The sequence below is a fragment of the Gobio gobio genome (genome assembly GCF_949357685.1).
Source record: "Gobio gobio genome assembly, chromosome: 10".
NCBI classification, from domain to species: domain Eukaryota; kingdom Metazoa; phylum Chordata; class Actinopteri; order Cypriniformes; family Gobionidae; genus Gobio; species Gobio gobio.
In genome coordinates this window covers 10,274,412-10,292,091 of record NC_137116.1, presented here as the reverse complement: position 1 = coordinate 10,292,091, position 17,680 = coordinate 10,274,412, and the positions used below count along the sequence as shown (strand labels likewise).

Sequence of the window (17,680 nt, the reverse complement as noted above, 5' to 3'; positions counted from 1 at the left end):
AGGCACTTATAATTTGTAATTGTGCATTATATAAACAGCGTTTGCATGATGGGCTGTTTTTGGCAGAGTTCCTCGACAAGAATGACGTGTCGCTGGCGTCGGCTGTGTTCACTGGATCCTCCCACTGTTTCCCCATCTCCATCGTCCAGGTGTCCAGCACTCCGCAGAAGGAAGAATATCTGCTCTGCTTCCACGGTCAGACATCCGTCACACCTTCTACACTACAGCCGGCTCCTATCGCATGAGAATATTAAAGCAATAGTTCACACAAAATCATTTACTCACCGTTATGTGACACATTTTCCTTTAATTTTTGTATGAACTATGCCTTTAAAAAAGTACATGTTGATCACATTGCATTCTGAATGTATATAAATTTTCTATACAAGAAAATAGTATGCAGTATGTACATCGATCAGGCATAACATTATGACCTAATGTTATATTGTGTTGGTCCCCATTTTTGCTCTGTGGCGGCGCATTATCTGCTGAAAGAGCCACAGCCACCAGAGAATACCGTTTCCATGAAAGGGTGTACATGGTCTGCAACAATGCTTAGGTACGTGGTACGTGTCAAAGTAACATCCACATAGATGGCAGGACCCAAGGTTTCCCAGCAGAACATTGCCCAAAGCATCACTGCCTCCGCCGGCTCGCCTTTTTCTTCACGTGTTCCCCAGGTAAGCAACGCACACACACACCCGGCCATCCACGTGATCTATAAGAAAATATGATTCATCAGGCCACCTTCTTCTATTGCTCCGGGGTCCAGTTCTGATACTTACGTGCCCACTGTTGGTGCTTTCGGCGGTGGACAGGGGTCAGCATGGCCACCCTGACTGGTATTCTGTATTCTGACACCTTTCTATCAGAACCAGCATTAACTTCTTGAGCAATTTGAGCTTCAGTAGCTCGTCTGTTTGATCGGACCACACGGGCCAGCCTTCGCTCCCCACGTGCATCAATGACCCTTGGCCGCCCATGACCCTGTCGCCGGTTTTCCACTGTTCCTTCCTTGTGGTCCACTTTTGATAGACACTGACCACTGCAGACTGGAAACACCCCACAAGAGCTGCAGTTTTGGAGATGCTCTGACCCAGTCGTCTAGCCATCACAATTTGGCCCTTGTCAAACTCGCTCAAATCCTTACGCTTGCCTATGGAAGGATATCGCGGACAATTTTCAAAAGGAATTGCAAATGGTATTTGCAATTGCGTTTTCAATTTGTGGACGCATAATATGTGACACAATCCAAACGCAATTGCAAATCGCGCATTACCATTTGCATTTTCGTTTAGGCAAACGCACAACGACTGCCAAATTTCAAATGGAAAAGCAAAGTCTGTTTGCAATTGCATTTCCAATGTCTTGCAAGTTATGACCCTGCCATTTTGGAATAGCAATAGAAAATCACCTATTTGCTCTTTCATTTCCTTCGTGTCCTGCCACAACCTGCACAAAATTCAAATGGAATCGCAATCCTCTTTGCGTTTGCATTTCCGATGCCTAACACAGTCAACTGTCAATCAGGCTTGAGGGCGGGGTTTATTGATGTAGTCGGAAAGTAGGCCACGCCCTCAAGTGGTGGAAAACGGGGGATTTGGCTATTTTTGTAATAAAAAACAAGTTTAAACTCTTTAGTTCAAACAAAGTCAAAATGCAGAACTGATTGTATGTTCACCTGCAACCAGAAAAAAAAACAGCAAATAAGAAAAGTGACATGACTGCATTCGGTAGGCTATAGCCTATATCAGACGAATATCATCATATTGCACCCGACACAGTAAATTATCATGATGAGTTAAAATCAGAAAATCTATAGAAACTTGACATGATGTGAGTTGTGTGTTGTCCATACGATTCTGTGCTCAAGAGCCAAGCGATCAAAAAAGAAAAGAAAACTACATTAGTGACATTCAATCGCAGTTCATGTTCGTTTCGTAGCCTACCTCCTCTGATGATCTGATTTTCTTCTTCATTTCATTTTATTCAACATTATTATTTTCAGCATATGTAGCCTATTCCTATTCATTGAACTATATTTGTATCTTTATTTTGACATTTAACAGATTTGACAGAACAGCTCAACAACAGAACCTGGATTCACACAAATTTTCACGCACCTGCAGCGTTTCTGACAACAGAGAAAAACTGAAATAATATATAATAAAGTAATATAAATAAAAAGCATAAAATAAATAAATACTAAATAGCCTATTTTTCACTTATTCTAAATAATTAATACATTAAGATGACAAAACGAAAAACTACTAAATCAGATTGAATCTTATAAAGAACCGGCATTTTTTTCTCATCAGATTAATTTAAAATTTTTCACTTTGAGGTCCGGTTATAAATTTGTGTGTGTGCAGTGCTTACATCTACTGTGTTTATGTGAATACTCGACTTGGCATTTTGATATAGCCTATTTCTGTGTTTATTTGGCCGTTTGGGCACGCTTGTCCGTGTTGCGCTCGGAACACGCGCACAGCATCCTGTCAGTAATTCAGTTGTCTTTCGTGACTTCTCACACTTTTATTATTTATTTTCGTCAACTGAAATCTACACGGATTATCATAAATACAACACATTTATTTATCACAAGGATCTCCGCGGCAAAACCGAAAGTACCAGCTGGTGAAATCTTTCAAAATGTCTTTTTGCCCCAGGTTCAATAAAAGGATAGGCCTATTTTAAAAGATTATAGGCCTATATTATATATTGAACTGATTTTTAAACCGAATTTAGCATATTTTGCTTTAACCATGCAGCAAAAAAATTAAATAAAAATAAAAACCTTAAAAAAAAAAAAAAAAAAAAATATATATATATATATATATATATATATATATATATATATATATACACATTTTAAACCGTTTAACTGTATATTAATCTGTCAAAATTCTTACTTTTGGTCAACGGTTAAAGCATCCCTATCTTAATTGCTTCTTGACAATTTGCTTGCAACCAGAGCAGTCTTCTTTTGGTTTCTTTTTGTTTGGTTGGCAGGTGATAAATAGTCTATTTCCAGGTTGGCTTTGTTTGAAGTGCAAAAAACTACACAGTAGTTTTATGACTTTTTTGTTGTTTTTGCTAAATAGACACATTGGATATTTCTCCCCATGTTCTTAGGAATGAATAATGATGAAAAAGTCCTTGGTTTTCCACCACTTGAGGGCGTGGCCTACTTTCCGACTACATCAATAAACCCCGCCCTCAAGCCTGATTGACAGTTGACTGTGTTAGGCATCGGAAATGCAAACGCAAAGGGGATTGCGATTCCATTTGAATTTTGTGCAGGTTGTGGCAGGACACGGAGGAAATAAAAGAGCAAATAGGTGATTTTCTATTGCTATTCCAAAATGGCAGGGTCATAACTTGCAAGACATTGGAAATGCAATTGCAAACAGACTTTGCTTTTCCATTTGAAATTTGGCAGTCATTGTGCGTTTGCGTAAACGAAAATGCAAATGGTAATGCGCGATTTGCAATTGCGTTTGGATTGTGTCACATATTATGCGTCCACAAATTGAAAACGCAATTGCAAATACCATTTGCAATTCCTTTTGAAAATTGTCCACGATATCCTTCCATACCTTGCCCATTTTTCCTGCTTCTAACACATCAACTTTGAGGACAAAATATTAACTTGCTGCCTAATATATCCCACCCACTAACCGTGATGAAGAGATAATCAGTGTTATTTACTTCACCTGTCAGTGCTCATAATGTTATGTCCGATCGGTGTATACTATTGCTCTGTTTTAATGAATACTCAATGCTTGACTTTGTGAAAATGATGTGTCAATTTGATTAAATCAACCCATTTGTAAGATTTGCCAAAAGTTAAGACAAAACAAACAAAAAAATACAAAATAACTATTTAGTTCAGTCATAAAACGTTATTTATAACTGAAATAAATATGGTATTTTGCATTTTTCTGCAATTGTATTAATAATTGGATGCTGCCAGCTTTTGAATTAAACAATACATGTGATGACAATGCAACATGCTACATTATAAAACATTTTAATTGCTGCATACTCATACTACCCCATCCATATTTTGAAAATAGTTGGCAGTATTCAATAGCTATAGCAGTCAGTCACAACATTTAATCAAAAACACTTATATTGCATTAATTTTCTATTCAATTTCTGATAACAGAGATCGGTGTGTTTGTGGATGCTTATGGTCGAAGAAGTCGCCCTGATGATCTCAAGTGGAGTCGACTTCCCCTGACATTTGGTAGCAAGTCTTCTTTTTATGGCAATGTATTAATGGTCATCTTCAGTTGGATGCACCGATCATGACTTTTCACTGCCGATTACGATCTTTTTATAAGCAAGTTGGCCGGTTCTGATACCAGATTTCCCCCCCATTATTTAAACAGATTTATTGTTTGAGGCCAGTTTGGCCTGTTATAGGGTGCTTTCACACCTGCCTCATTTAGTTTGGTTGAATCGGACTAGAGTTTTTTTCCCGTTTGGTGCGGTTCGTTTGGTCAGGTGTGAAAGCAGCAATCGCACTCGGGTGCGCACCAAAAGCAGACCAAACAAACTCTGGAGCGGTTCGTTTGTGGTGAGAACGCGATCCGACCTCGAACAGACCCAACTGCAAAAAGAAAAAAAAAAATCTCTTTAAGGGTTAGTTCACCCAAAAAGGAAAATTCTGTCATTAATGACTTCCCCTCATGTCGTTGGACACCCGTAAGACCTCCGTTCATCTTCAGAACACAAATGAAGATATTTTAGTTGAAATCCAATGGCTCAGAAAGGCCTCCATTGGCACAATGCACTTTACACTCTCAAGACCCATAAAAGGTACTAAAGACGTCGTTACAAAGTCCATCTCACTACAGTGCTTCTACAATAACTTTATAAAGCGACGAGAATAGTTTTTGTGCGCAAAAAAACCTAAATAACGATTTATATAGTGATGACCAATTTCAAAACACTGCATCATGAAGCTTCGAAGCGTTAAGAATCAGCGAGTCGATTCATGATTCGGATCGCGTGTCAAACCGCCAAACTGATTCATAACGCTTCGAAGCTTCATGATGCTGTGTTTTGAAATCGGTCAACTGCTTTGCGCGGCCTTTTGCTGTTATTTTTGTTGGCAAATGGGAATTTGCGTGCTTCATCATGGTTTCAACGATATCTATGGTTTCTCCACGGGGTTTGCAGCTTTTCGATGACATTCGCGTCGGGTAATTACGTCACTTCAAAACGTTCCCATGGCAATAGGGGGAAATGACGGCTCTTGTGTGAAGTAAACAAAAATTTTTCAACTTTCTGCTAATATATATGACTTTTTTGCAACGAAAACGCGGGGATTATGAAATCATGCTAGCCCCGCATATTTTGCATGCGGAAATAGGCAATTTACGCTGCGAAAGTGCGGCGTATTTGAAAAAAATGCGGCCCCGCATAAATATGCGGACTTTGGCTGATTATGCATTAAATCATGCGATTGCATAATCGCGTTTTTCTGGAGGGACTGACAAACAATGTAATAGATTATGGCCAGGGACAAAACCAACCCGCGCAGTTGCAGTTTAGGAAATACGCCATGACCAATGAGTGATGTGGATGTTGTCATGATGTGACTGCATGTTGGTTTGTTTCAACTGGTTCAGACCAAAGCAATCAGTGTGGTGTGAAAAGGAACCAAAAAAGCTGAAAAATGCTACAATGTATAATTGTTTGCCCTTGGTTCGGACCAAATGAACCGAACTAGAGATGTGAAAGCACCCATAGATCAAACAAAATGTATCAGTAGCCATTTGAAGCAACCACTGCATTAAATCATTTTCCAAACAATGATGCTACGTAGCATGAGCAGTTGTATTATTTAAATTAGATTGTATAATTTCAAGATTTAAAGCAAAAACAGAATGGCCCGATTTAGATTTGAGAAATTATTCTACATTAAACACCTGCACAAAACAAAAAAGACAGACTGAATCAATGCAAATCCACTCTCTGATAGTAGGTGGCGCTTACAGAACAGCACAAAGCTGCGCTTATAAATAGCCATTATTCCGAGGTAAGAGGAAAAGATAATGCCTTCAAACCTTTTCTGAAGATTCATATAAACCCCCAATTCAATATTTTTCTTCCAATATATCCAGGGTGTCCCGTCTCTGGCCTGTGTTTACCTCCTGTTTCCAGACTTTGTAATATTTACACACAAATCACATTTTGGGAAATGATTGCTATGCAGTGTGTGTGCAAGTCTGGAATAGAGATTGGCCAAAAAAAAACAAAAAAAAAAACAATTTATGTCCAGTCGACCGTGCATCTCTAACTGACGCATCTGTTTGTTTCCAGCTTTCAGAGAGCCATATCTGTTTGTGACTAACTTCAACTCACTGGATGTTGTTGAGATTCAGGGACATGCAGCTCTTGGGTAGGATGACAGCAACATTGCATGCATATAAGACACCAAAAATAACATGAGGAGTTGAGAGTGACACTAAATCCCCTTTGAAACAGGCCTCCCAGTTTCGTTCACCTGGACATTCCTAACCCACGTTACCTGGGTCCGGCCATATCGTCTGGAGCCATCTATCTGGCCTCGTCCTACCAGAACAAACTGCGGGTCATTTGCTGCAAGGGCAGCCTGGTGAGGGAGTCTGGGGAACTGCAGAGGACCGGGTCGAGCAGGAGGTGCGGGTTATTTATGACAATATATTAAACTTATACTCCCGCTTATAGTTTGAATGAGTTCGAAAATTAGATGATGTACATTTGCTGAGTTAACCTGCTACTGCACAGTGTGTATTAATGCAGTAATGTATTGCTTGTCAACTGCAAACAGCTAATATTATTTGATGGAATAAATATAGATTACAAATTTGTGCGCAAAATCTGCGTACGAACAAATCATGATTCATCAATAACTTTCATTCTAAGATTTATTGTAAATTTCCACAAAAACAAATGTAGGAACAACTGAATCCACTCATACACAAAATCAAATCATCTTGGTGGCCTTATAAAAATGTTAAGATAAAATTTGAAACATTGGAATGTTTTCATGAGACGTTAATATGTGATTAATTTTATTAGTGAATGAGACCCAAAGTTTTTCCATTTTGGTTCATTCGAAGTAGAAAACAGAGCCGGAAACGTAAAAATACAATTACGTAACCTAAACTATACTATTTGTGTATTTATGTACTTCTGGCAAAATTACAAGGAAAAGGATGACTGATGTTTGCTATAACACTATCGCCACAGTCTGGACATTGTTATTTTCATATATTACAGTATGTATTAATATTTTGAATGAACTTTTATTTTGATGTAATTTTAATACTTCAACTTAAGGCCCATTCACACCAAGAAAGATGACTATAATGAAGCAGGGTGGGGCCGAGAGCTGTGGGAGCGGAACAAGTCCGCTGGAGCGTATGCTAATGAAAGACGCCTGCGATACACACCGCAGTCGCCGCTTTAGTTTTCTCCGTTGTGTATGTGGGGTAACGCAGTGCTGTTTTACATGCTTAAAACAATCATACTAAATACATTTGACGTGGCTGCTATGAGACACTTGTTGCACTTTGCAGTAATCTAGATCGATATTAGAATATCATAAAAAAACTGGATGGCTTGTGTTGCTAAATGACAAATGCAATTAATATATTGTATGATAGAGAAAGCTCTTTCTGATTATGCTGTGTTGATCACATGACAATAGTGTTGTCTCTGAGGTAAAAACATGGTACTCGTGGTAAAACGAGAGATTCAAACAATAAGACTAACCGTGTTCAGCTCTATGTCGATGAATGTATCCAAACAGTTGCTCACCTGTCTAATAAAAAATGATATTAAAGTGTCTTTGGTGTTTCCGTGGTTTCTACGAAAGTAAAACTAGAAATCGAGGGTAACGCGGATATGATGTCATTGACGGGCGACGCAATGACATGGGCCGTTACACTGGTTAAAATTGCTGATTTATTTGGATTTAAACATTGTTGGACACATTTGGGATAATGCAAGTACACAAGTCAACAAAATATGTATAAACGTATTTTAGTAGTTATTGGACATTTTAATCTAAATAATTTACATATTGTGCCTTTAAATGCTCAAGCTCTTAAAGTGCCCCTATTATGCTATTTTAAAGGCTCCTCGTTTTGTTTAGGTGTCCTACAACACGTTTACAAGCATTAAATGTAACAACAAAAAAATGCTCATAATATACATCGTACATCACCTAATTTTTCAATGATTCTCAAATGACTCGACATATGAATTCGTCTTTCTAAATCCCTCCTTTCCACAAGCTACTCTGCTCTAATTGGCCAGACGACCTAGTCTGTTGTGATTGGTCTACAACTAGGAAACGAAACACCACTTTGGAAGTGTTTACAAAGAAACACTGCTTTTGCAGAGCAGAAAACAGCATCTTCTCGACATGTACACAACATGAACCAGCTACACTGACTACGTTTACATGTGCACCAAAAATGCGATTATTTCGAATACTACCACACTCAGTTAGGCATACATTGTACATGTCACCGGCCATTGTTTTAATCTACTCGCATCAAATTCAAAATACATTTTTGTGGACGTACTGGATATTATTGGGCGCCGTGATGAACATCGTAATGTCGGGTTTGCCTACGACTTGTGTTGACAGAGTTTAGCGATTTGGAGAAAACTACTACCACAAGGAAGTTGTGTGAACAACACACGGCATCCGTATACGTCAGAACGGTAATAATGAGATGATGTGTTTACATGCCTGTTTACTGCGTTTAATGCAACTATGGTTACTACGATTATGAGCTTAATCGCATTAGTTTGATCGAAGTATTACATTTACATAAGGTACAATTTAGATCGCACTATTTCCAAAATCCCATTATAAGGGTTCGTGTAAACGCACTCACTGTTTGAGGGCGAGTCAAAGTAGACGTTGTACGCGGGCATTATTCAAATGTGTTACACAGTGACGTGTAGCCGTAACAAAGTGGGATTCAAATTCCTGACGACTCGTACAGGCGGTTCAGAGTCAATTCTTTCTTTTAAAAACTTTATTTACAGTGTACTTTTGGCTTTACAACTTTGCAGATCATTTACGCTCACAGACAGCTACATTACACACTGCATGAAAGGGAAAATTCGAAAAATCATAATAGGGGCACTTTCAAAGCAGGATGCATTCTGATTGGCTGCCAATGTTTTTATCGTTCACCAACTGGGAAGAAAATGTGAAAGCGATTCCAACGACGTTATCGTTATAGTTGTGTTGTGGACTTAAAACTATATCTTTATCGTTATAACTCGTATCATCCTTGGTGTGAACGGGCCTTTAGACTTGTTTTATTTCAATTACTTGCCATTATTTCAATTACTCACCTTCATTTAACAAAATCAAATTTCTATATTTTTAGGTAACAATAACCACACAGGTACAGGGGTCAGGTGAACTCCTTCCTGCAATGAAAGGATTCAGCCAATAGGAACTGATGCAATTCTTTTAAAAATGTTTGTTCTTTGGATTAATCCAGGGGTCTCCAAACTCGGTCCTGGAGGGCCACTGTCCTGCAGAGTTTAGCTCCAGCCCCAAATAAACACACCTGAACCAGCTAATCGGTGTCTTACTAGGCCCAAGTAAGACACTGATTAGCTGGTTCAGGTGTTTTAATTGGGGTTGGAGCTAAACTCTGCAGGACAGTGGCCCTCCAGGACCGAGTTTGGAGACCCCTGGATTAAAACGATGGGAACACAATATTAAATGTTATTAGCTGGTTACCAGCATTTAAAAGTAACATGTTCCCTCTGAAATGGTTGCAACCATTTTCATGCCATTCCTAAACCCAGTTAAATTGGCGTCCATTATCATATTGCTGCTCCTTTCATTGTTTAAAAGCAATAAGATATTTGAGCTCGTGCATTGCAGTGATCTTGTCACGGTTCAAGGGATTCTCGCTGAGAACGTCCCGTACCTGTGGCAAAATCACGTCACACGTCGAGCTGCTTATTGCTTGAACACTTTCCGTGCACATGCGTTTCCATGCATTTACCCAAATCAGTCATTGATCTGACCTCCACAGCAGCCCAAATAAGCGTGGGCCACCCACGTACAACGAGCACATCTCCAAGCGCCTGGCCTCGGGTCCCGGTGCCCAGGAGGGGCCGCTGCACCGCGAGCCCAGCACCCCTCACCGCTACCGCGAGGGCCGCACGGAGTTCCGGAGGGACAAATCTCCGGCCCGGCCTCTGGAGCGCGAGAAATCCCCCGGTCGCGCAGTGCTAGACAGCCGCAGGGAGAGGTCGCCCGGGCGCTTCGAGAGCAGCGGCAGCGAGAGAGACCGGGAACGCTCGCGCCTTCACACTAGCTCTGTACGCACCCAGCTGACACCCGTCAACAAGGTACGCATGAGACACTGCCACGTAAACTGTGTATCCTTCTAGGGATACAAACCTCAGGTTTGACGATGTTCATGCATGCACAAATACATGAACATCCGCTGCTTAGTTAAATTCCTTCTAGTTATGGCCTCAAACAGGATGTACAGTTAATGCCCAGTCTCTGGGAAAAGCAGCATCCTTTGCAGCAGTAATGATGTTTCTGAGCTGATCTGCGTCAGACAGGGCAGGCAGCCTGTTGAAGTGTTGAAGTGACCTCTTTATCCTGGTGGTGGTGTAGGTTTGGGACCAGTCTTCAGTCTGAGAGCGTCCCGACGGAGGGATGACGTAAGAGCCATCGTCCACTTCCTGCGTGGATGGACTCGCCCTTTTAACGGGCGCTTGGTAAAAGTCTGAACTATATCATCTCATGCCTGTAACCGTGATCAGAGCCGTGTTATGTCACTCGAGTCTGGGACATTGTGCTGCTGATGTTGTCAAATCTGTCCATGCTGTATCCATTCATGAAGGTCCATTGTGAACTGCAATTTCTTTGGGTAAAGACCTTGAAGGAATATCTCGGGTTCAGTACAAAAAACCCTATCAACAGCATTTCGTGGCATAATGGCCACTGCCACAGAAAATAAAATAATGGACGAGCCAAAATAATTTTTTTTGTGGTTGCAGTAAGACATTTACAATGAAGTGAACAGGAACAGGTGCAATTTAAGGCAGGCAAAAAACATTTTCCTTCAGGCCCTGGTTGAGATTTTGGGCTATTTTGCTTCCATAACTTGTCTTCTATCAGACTAGTGGAAAGAAAACATCCAAAAATACACTATTTGCATCTGTAGATTTCAGTTACAATACATCTCAAAAGGTGGCAAGTTTTTTCCCCCAGAAATCTCCATTTCAGCATCACATACACACCAACCTTTACAGTTTTCTTCAGAATTATTCACTGAAGGTAAATGTTCATATAGGATTTGCCTAATTTATATAACATTTTATTAGTTTCCGATTTATGGAGTTATTAAGAGATATCACAAATCCCCTCCAAACACCTTTAACTCAAATATGTACAAACAAGATTTTCTGATTTCTGTTCTGGAAATATCCAAATTGGTTTATATTTAATTAGACAATGCCCCTCTTGCATATAATAAAACAGTGGGGGATCATTTTTGTACATTGTCCATTTAGTATATGGAAGCTTGTTTATAAAAAATAAAGGTAACTTTTTCATCTCACAATTCTCAATTCACAGAATTGTGTGTTATAAAGTCAGAATTGCAGAATAAACTCGCAATTCTGAGGAAAAAAGTCTGCCTTTTCTGAGACAAGTCGTCAGAATTGCGAGACTTTGGCCCGGTTTCACAAACAGGGCCATCTTAATGATGACAGTAGCACACAGCTGTTCCGTGCTCGAGCACGGTTAGCGATCACACTACATGCATACCGAGCACAACCAAACCAAACCGCGCTCTGACCCACCTCTTCCAAGCGGTCCAGGGCCAGCTAAACGAACCACGCCCAGGCACAGTACGGAGCACTCACACTAGTCAACCGAACCACACTTTGGGGGTCAAACACGCCCGGGCACAGTTCAGATCACCTAGTGTGAGTACACCCTAAGACAAAACAATGGCAGTGACATATTTTAAAACAGCTCAAACATGCATTTTAGTCTAGCACCATGTCTACGCTGGATGCTACAAAGCGAGCATTGCGAAACATTTGTCCATCAAATCAGTACGTCATAAATAGAAAGAGGCATCAGTTTACTGTCTGGGATTTATGTGTCGCACCGCATCCAGAGTAGACATTACAACATCACTGATTATAATGATTATATACTAGTTACAATGTCTTGTGTCTTGCCGCTCGCGTCCGGTGTAGACACGGTGTTAAGGCCTGTTCACACCGGAACGATTTTCGTGCGCGTTTATCGTCGACGTTTAACGCCTCGTGACTAAACAAAGGGCGCCAATGTGAGTGTGCACACCGACGCGCAAAACGGCAGGCGTAAAAGCGTAATTGAAAAAAAAAAACGCCTCGGGTTCGGTTTTTTATTTTGCCGCAGCATGTTAAAAACTGGCCGACCAATGAGATCAGCGCTTTTGTTCACGTGCCTGGAGCTGCTGAAGTGACAGTAAAACATGACTTGGTGGCGCTCAAGCACAAAACGGTCGAGCACATATTGATACGACGAAGAAGTAGTAAGTAGACAAAGAAGAAGATGAGCTGCTAATGCTGCTTGCCAGTTAGCAAAAAGTGTGTGAATGGTTTTGGCCATAGACATAATATATCTGTGGTTTTGGCAAGCACGTAAATACTGTCTCTCTTCTTCTTCTGTGTGACAAGCAAGTGTCAGAAGCGTAAAATGCCGCAGCACCGCCTTGTGTACCGGGAGCGTCATCTACTGAATTTACACGTTCACTCGGCGCATCGCCAGTGAAAATCGCTTGGGTGTGAACACTCAAGACGCGCCGAAAAACGTCACGAAAAACGCTGCCGATAAGAGCGCGCGATATTCGTCCCGGTGTGTATAGGCCTTTAGACTAGCTTAAGCCTTGTCGATGAAACTGGGGGATAAATTTATCCTGGATGCCAGCCAAACTTGGCCACACCCACAACATTTGAGGTCGGGAAGTTCGGTCTGGACTTGATCCGTTGTGGAGCAAATATGCTTGAACCAGAGTTGTTTGGACCAATCAAATTGTCAGGGCGGGCTTTATATGATGATGGACAAATGATCAACAGTAACGTTATCATCCACGTCATCAAAGAGCGCTTGGGTTGAATTCGTTTGAATCTGAGTATGACGACGTCAGGCTAGAATAAATTCACAATTGCAAGAAAAAAGTCAGAATTGCGAGTTATAAAGTCCGAAATTGTGAGATAAAAAGTCTCAATTATCTTTTTAATTGTTTTATTCCGTGGCAGAAACAAGCTTCCATAGGTTGTCTTATTTTTTCTTTGTGTAAACAGGCTCATTCTGGTCTCATACATTTATATAAACGAGGCCGAGGTTTTATTGGCTATACAACTGCACTGACGAGTTTAGCGAGCGATTTTAGCTTGTATCTTACTGTAACCACCATTTTTGGCTTAGTTGAAGTTATGATCTGTGGTAATCGACAGGCCACAAGTGCTGTAGATATTGAACCCGGAATATTCCTTTAAACACATGATTAGCACATTGTAAATATGATTATTTAAATTTTTATAGTTAAACGGAACTTGACTGATGAAGCTACGAAGTCTATTTTTTATGCTATTAAACTGTTTGTATAGACAGTTGAAATGGGTTTCCTACAGAAAAGTACAGGTTTTATTTCCATGTATGTTGTATGCTAATGTGGTAAACAGTCAATTGGGCTGCTCTTAATTACAGTTTGTCCAGTTTTTTAAGCTCTATTTGACTGACATTATCGAACCTACTGCACATTGTATATTTTTATGCTAATAGAGTTTGAGCTCGTAAATCTTTTTAAAGAGACACGTCATGTTCTCGCTACAAGTGTCCTTGTGATGTTCAAGTGAACTTATCGTGTTTTGTTGGAAATAACGAAGCTTTCGTCGACACACTCGCACACAGCAGCAAATCCGCTGGGCTCTTCTGGAAATTTCCGCTGCTTAAGCGCTAACGGACGTCCTGTTGAGCCGTGTAATGTCCGATAGGGTTTGTAGAAGACCTGTCGCTCCTCGTGGAATATGAAACAGCTCAATTACAGGCTTTGAGTTCATGGGCAATTGTAACCAACCGCCCGAGTGATCATATCAAACGCATGAGAATTCTGACTTGGGACGTCCCGTCATGTACTACCTTAATATTGATAGATGTTTTTCAACTAACAAGGCTGCTTACCTTGAACTTTCTTTTTTGTATAAAGAAATGACACTATATTAAACACTATTAAAGTATGAGCCATACACCGTATTCTCAGCGTTGAGTCATTCTTTTGGTCTGTCAGAATTACCTCACGTCACATGTTCACTGGCACAGGCTTTTCTATTCATTATTCATCGTCGAGTCCAAACGCTGGGATCGAGGGACTTGACAGCGGAGCTGAGCAAATGGTAAGTAAGAGTTTCCAAAAATTTGGAAATGCTAAACGTTTGGCAGATGAAAGGGAAAAAAGCCCATTTCTGATGCGAAAGCCAGCCAACTTAATGTCAATGCAGTAGCAGGTGAATTCAATCTATTGAATTAGATTACGTTACGGTTAGGGTTAGATTACGTTACGTACTACTATCATTTAAATAAGTTTGCACATGATTGTTGCCAGGTTATTTCTGAGCTAGAAATATAAAGTAGGCCTACTTTGCACAACATTTGTAATATAAATGTAAAACATATGCCAGTAAACAGCATTTCATATAAAACATGTACGGTAATTTAAAGGGTTAGTTCACCCAAAAATGAAAATTCTGTCATTAATTACTCACCCTCATGTCGTTCGACACCCGTAAGACCTCTGTTCATATTCGGAACACAAATGAAGATATTTTAGTGTAAAGCTGATGGCTGAGAAAGGCTTCAGATAGGCCTCCATTGGCATTCAGTACATTTACACTCCCAAGACCCATAAAAGGCACTTAAAACGTTGTTACAAAGTCCATCTCACCACAGTGACTCTACAATAATTTTACGATGCGACGACAATAGTTTTTGTGCGCAAAAAAAAATCAAAATAACACCTTTATCCAACTTGTTCTTGTCTTCCGTGTGTGCCTCCACGACGCATGCGCGAGAATATGACGCAGATCCGGCGTTCGGACTCATGACCCAGAAGCGATTTGTTTACAATCAGAGGAAGACGCGCGTATCTAAGCTGTTGGATTCTACATTGATCGTGCTTTAGGTCTCGGCGTAGTTCTCAAAATGGGGTTAAAGTGTGCATTTCATGGATTCCCGAACCATTCATTTCAAATTACCTTCATTCAAAAAGGTAGCAAATATGGCCGCCGAGTGAACACACTTTGGCAAAACTCTGCATGTGAACATTCAATAGAAAATACTTCAACAAATAATAAAACATACTTACATGCTCTTATTCAGAAGCGCCAGGTTGTCCAAGCAAAGTTGGAATTGCCCCGTTATTTTTTAGAAATAACGTTAGCATTTGTGCAGAGCAGGCTTTGTGGTTCAGGAAACTGTCCTCCATAAAATACGCTGCGCAAACACGAACATGTGGGTTGTACTGTTCTGGAACAGTGTTGTATATCCATCTAAACCATTGATTCCTTATTGCGTCCACTTTCGGAAGGCCAATAATAATAAAGTGCTGCTTTTGGTCTCGCGTAGAAACACTCAGCGCTACCACAAAATGGCGGCGACAACACTACTACACTGAAGCCACGCCTTCTTTTTTGCGTATGCATTTGGGCGGCATCATGCTAATTTTTCCACTTATTGACGTAGCTCGACAAGGGCGAATTCGATGCACTAACAGCTACATAAAACCCTAAAGAAAACATGAAAACGCATCATATGACCTCTTTAATATAATTCAATTAAAATATTAATTAAAAAAACTATATATTAATATAACATATTTAAATAAAATAAACAACAAAAAAGATTCAATATTTTAATTGTTCATCTGCCTATTATGTGACCAATAACCAACATCAGAGATGCACTTTTACGGACTTCAAAACAGAAACAGCCATTCACTTTCCAATTAATACTCACTTAAAAATGTTGGGTTAAAAAAATAACCCAACGTTTTTTACTGTGTATAATATAATATATTTTCATATAACTCTTGATTGTATTCGCCTGAAAGAAGAATGTCATATACACCTAGGATGGCTTGAGGGTGAGCAAATCATGGGCTAATTTTCATTTTTGGGTGAACTATCCCTTTAACCTCCAAAATGAGAAAATAAAAATGGGAAGGGAAGCAAAAGAGATTCTGATTGTGATTTGTGTGTCATTTCTCAAATGTGTGTGGAAAGGGCTTCATCTTCAGGGCAAATGCAGCTCACACCCATCAACATTATCCTGTGGTGTATCAATTGTCAGAATTGAACATTCAATTCAAACAAAATAAACTTGATAATAAATAAGTGTTGAAAGCGCAAAAAAAAGAGAACAAAAAAACATCTGGGACTCTAATGCAGCATCACATTCATCTCTCTCCACATACAACTGTTCAGCGTCACTAGAAGGACAAAAAATAAGAAATACATGAAAAAGAAAACCCCCGAATGGCTACAACTGAGGAAAACAACACAACTTATATTTGGTGCGCCACTATTCAAGAATTCTATACAATTTCTCATCTTAAATTCTATACGTATCATTCTTATATAATTCTAATATATTATATCTCATTTGTCTCGCATGTACAAAAAAAAGGCATTAGTGAGAAGGTCTCAGAAGCAGACCGTGTCTAAACCAGCCGACGTCCACACACACAGCAGATCAGAAAGACGAGAGCGCCCTCTAGTGGCCCGTGCCGACATCACTTCCTTTCATTATCCAGTCAGCATTAGAGAGGTGAATGTTTCTATTTGAGAAAGTACTAACCACCAAAATTCTGGAAATTTGGTGCATTCAAACCCTAGAAAGTTTGAATGCCTAATCACTTGTGCAAACTCCAAAAAAGGTTTGCTGCAGATTGTTAAAAGGCAGAGATGAGAACTCAAAAACAAAGCTAGGGTCTTGCGGACTCGTCCCAGAAGCACCTTTCACCCTGTGGCATTCCCAGGAACACCACTGATAATCTGATCTTTGTGAGATGACGAGGGAAGAAATCCTACTCTTGCACGCTGACATTGGGTGAAAACCTTTCCTCTATGCAGCAGGTACAGGACAAGTGAAGACTAGCAAATGAAGACGAGCTCTCAATCGCAACCTGCCTCTTCTGCAAACGCCAACTGAAAGTGCTAAGCCTCCTTTAGGATCAGTTGGAGCTGGCCGTGATGGGTTTGTCCAGCTCGATCTCCAGAGCCGATGCCGGAGCCTGCAGGATGCTGAAACACGACCTATACTCGAACAACTGCTGGCTTGGCACTTGGATCTTCTGATCACAACAGCTGGCACAGAACACATTTATTCAGGAAACAACAGTATTAAAGTGTTAAGGGGCTTCTTCAGGCCTGGACGAAATTAAACCAACATGCAGATGTACTGTAAACCGCAAACAAGTGAGAAGAGGTGCATCATCAGCGCCACACGCTGTGTATTATACAGAATCATGCCTTTCATACATTACCATCAGGGCCTGACATTCACTTTTTTGCCAGTGGTTTTCCAAAGTTACTAGCCACTCAGTATTTTCACTGGCCACAATTT

General features: G+C 40.2%; 2 protein-coding genes across 2 annotated transcripts in view; both read left to right on the top strand.

Annotated features, from left to right (window-relative positions):
* citb (citron rho-interacting serine/threonine kinase b) overlaps nt 1–10,696 on the top strand; it is a gene marked incomplete at both ends in the record, with an annotated part of 92,513 nt that extends 81,817 nt beyond the window's left edge. Inside the window, 6 exon segments of the mRNA XM_079826492.1 lie at nt 67–195; nt 4,172–4,252; nt 6,337–6,415; nt 6,502–6,675; nt 10,077–10,395; nt 10,673–10,696. Of these exon segments, the coding sequence (XP_079682618.1) occupies nt 67–195; nt 4,172–4,252; nt 6,337–6,415; nt 6,502–6,675; nt 10,077–10,395; nt 10,673–10,696 (806 nt within the window).
* The window catches only part of rab35b (RAB35, member RAS oncogene family b), a 761,740-nt gene that overhangs the window by 219,758 nt on the left and 524,302 nt on the right, over nt 1–17,680 (top strand). The window lies entirely within an intron of this gene.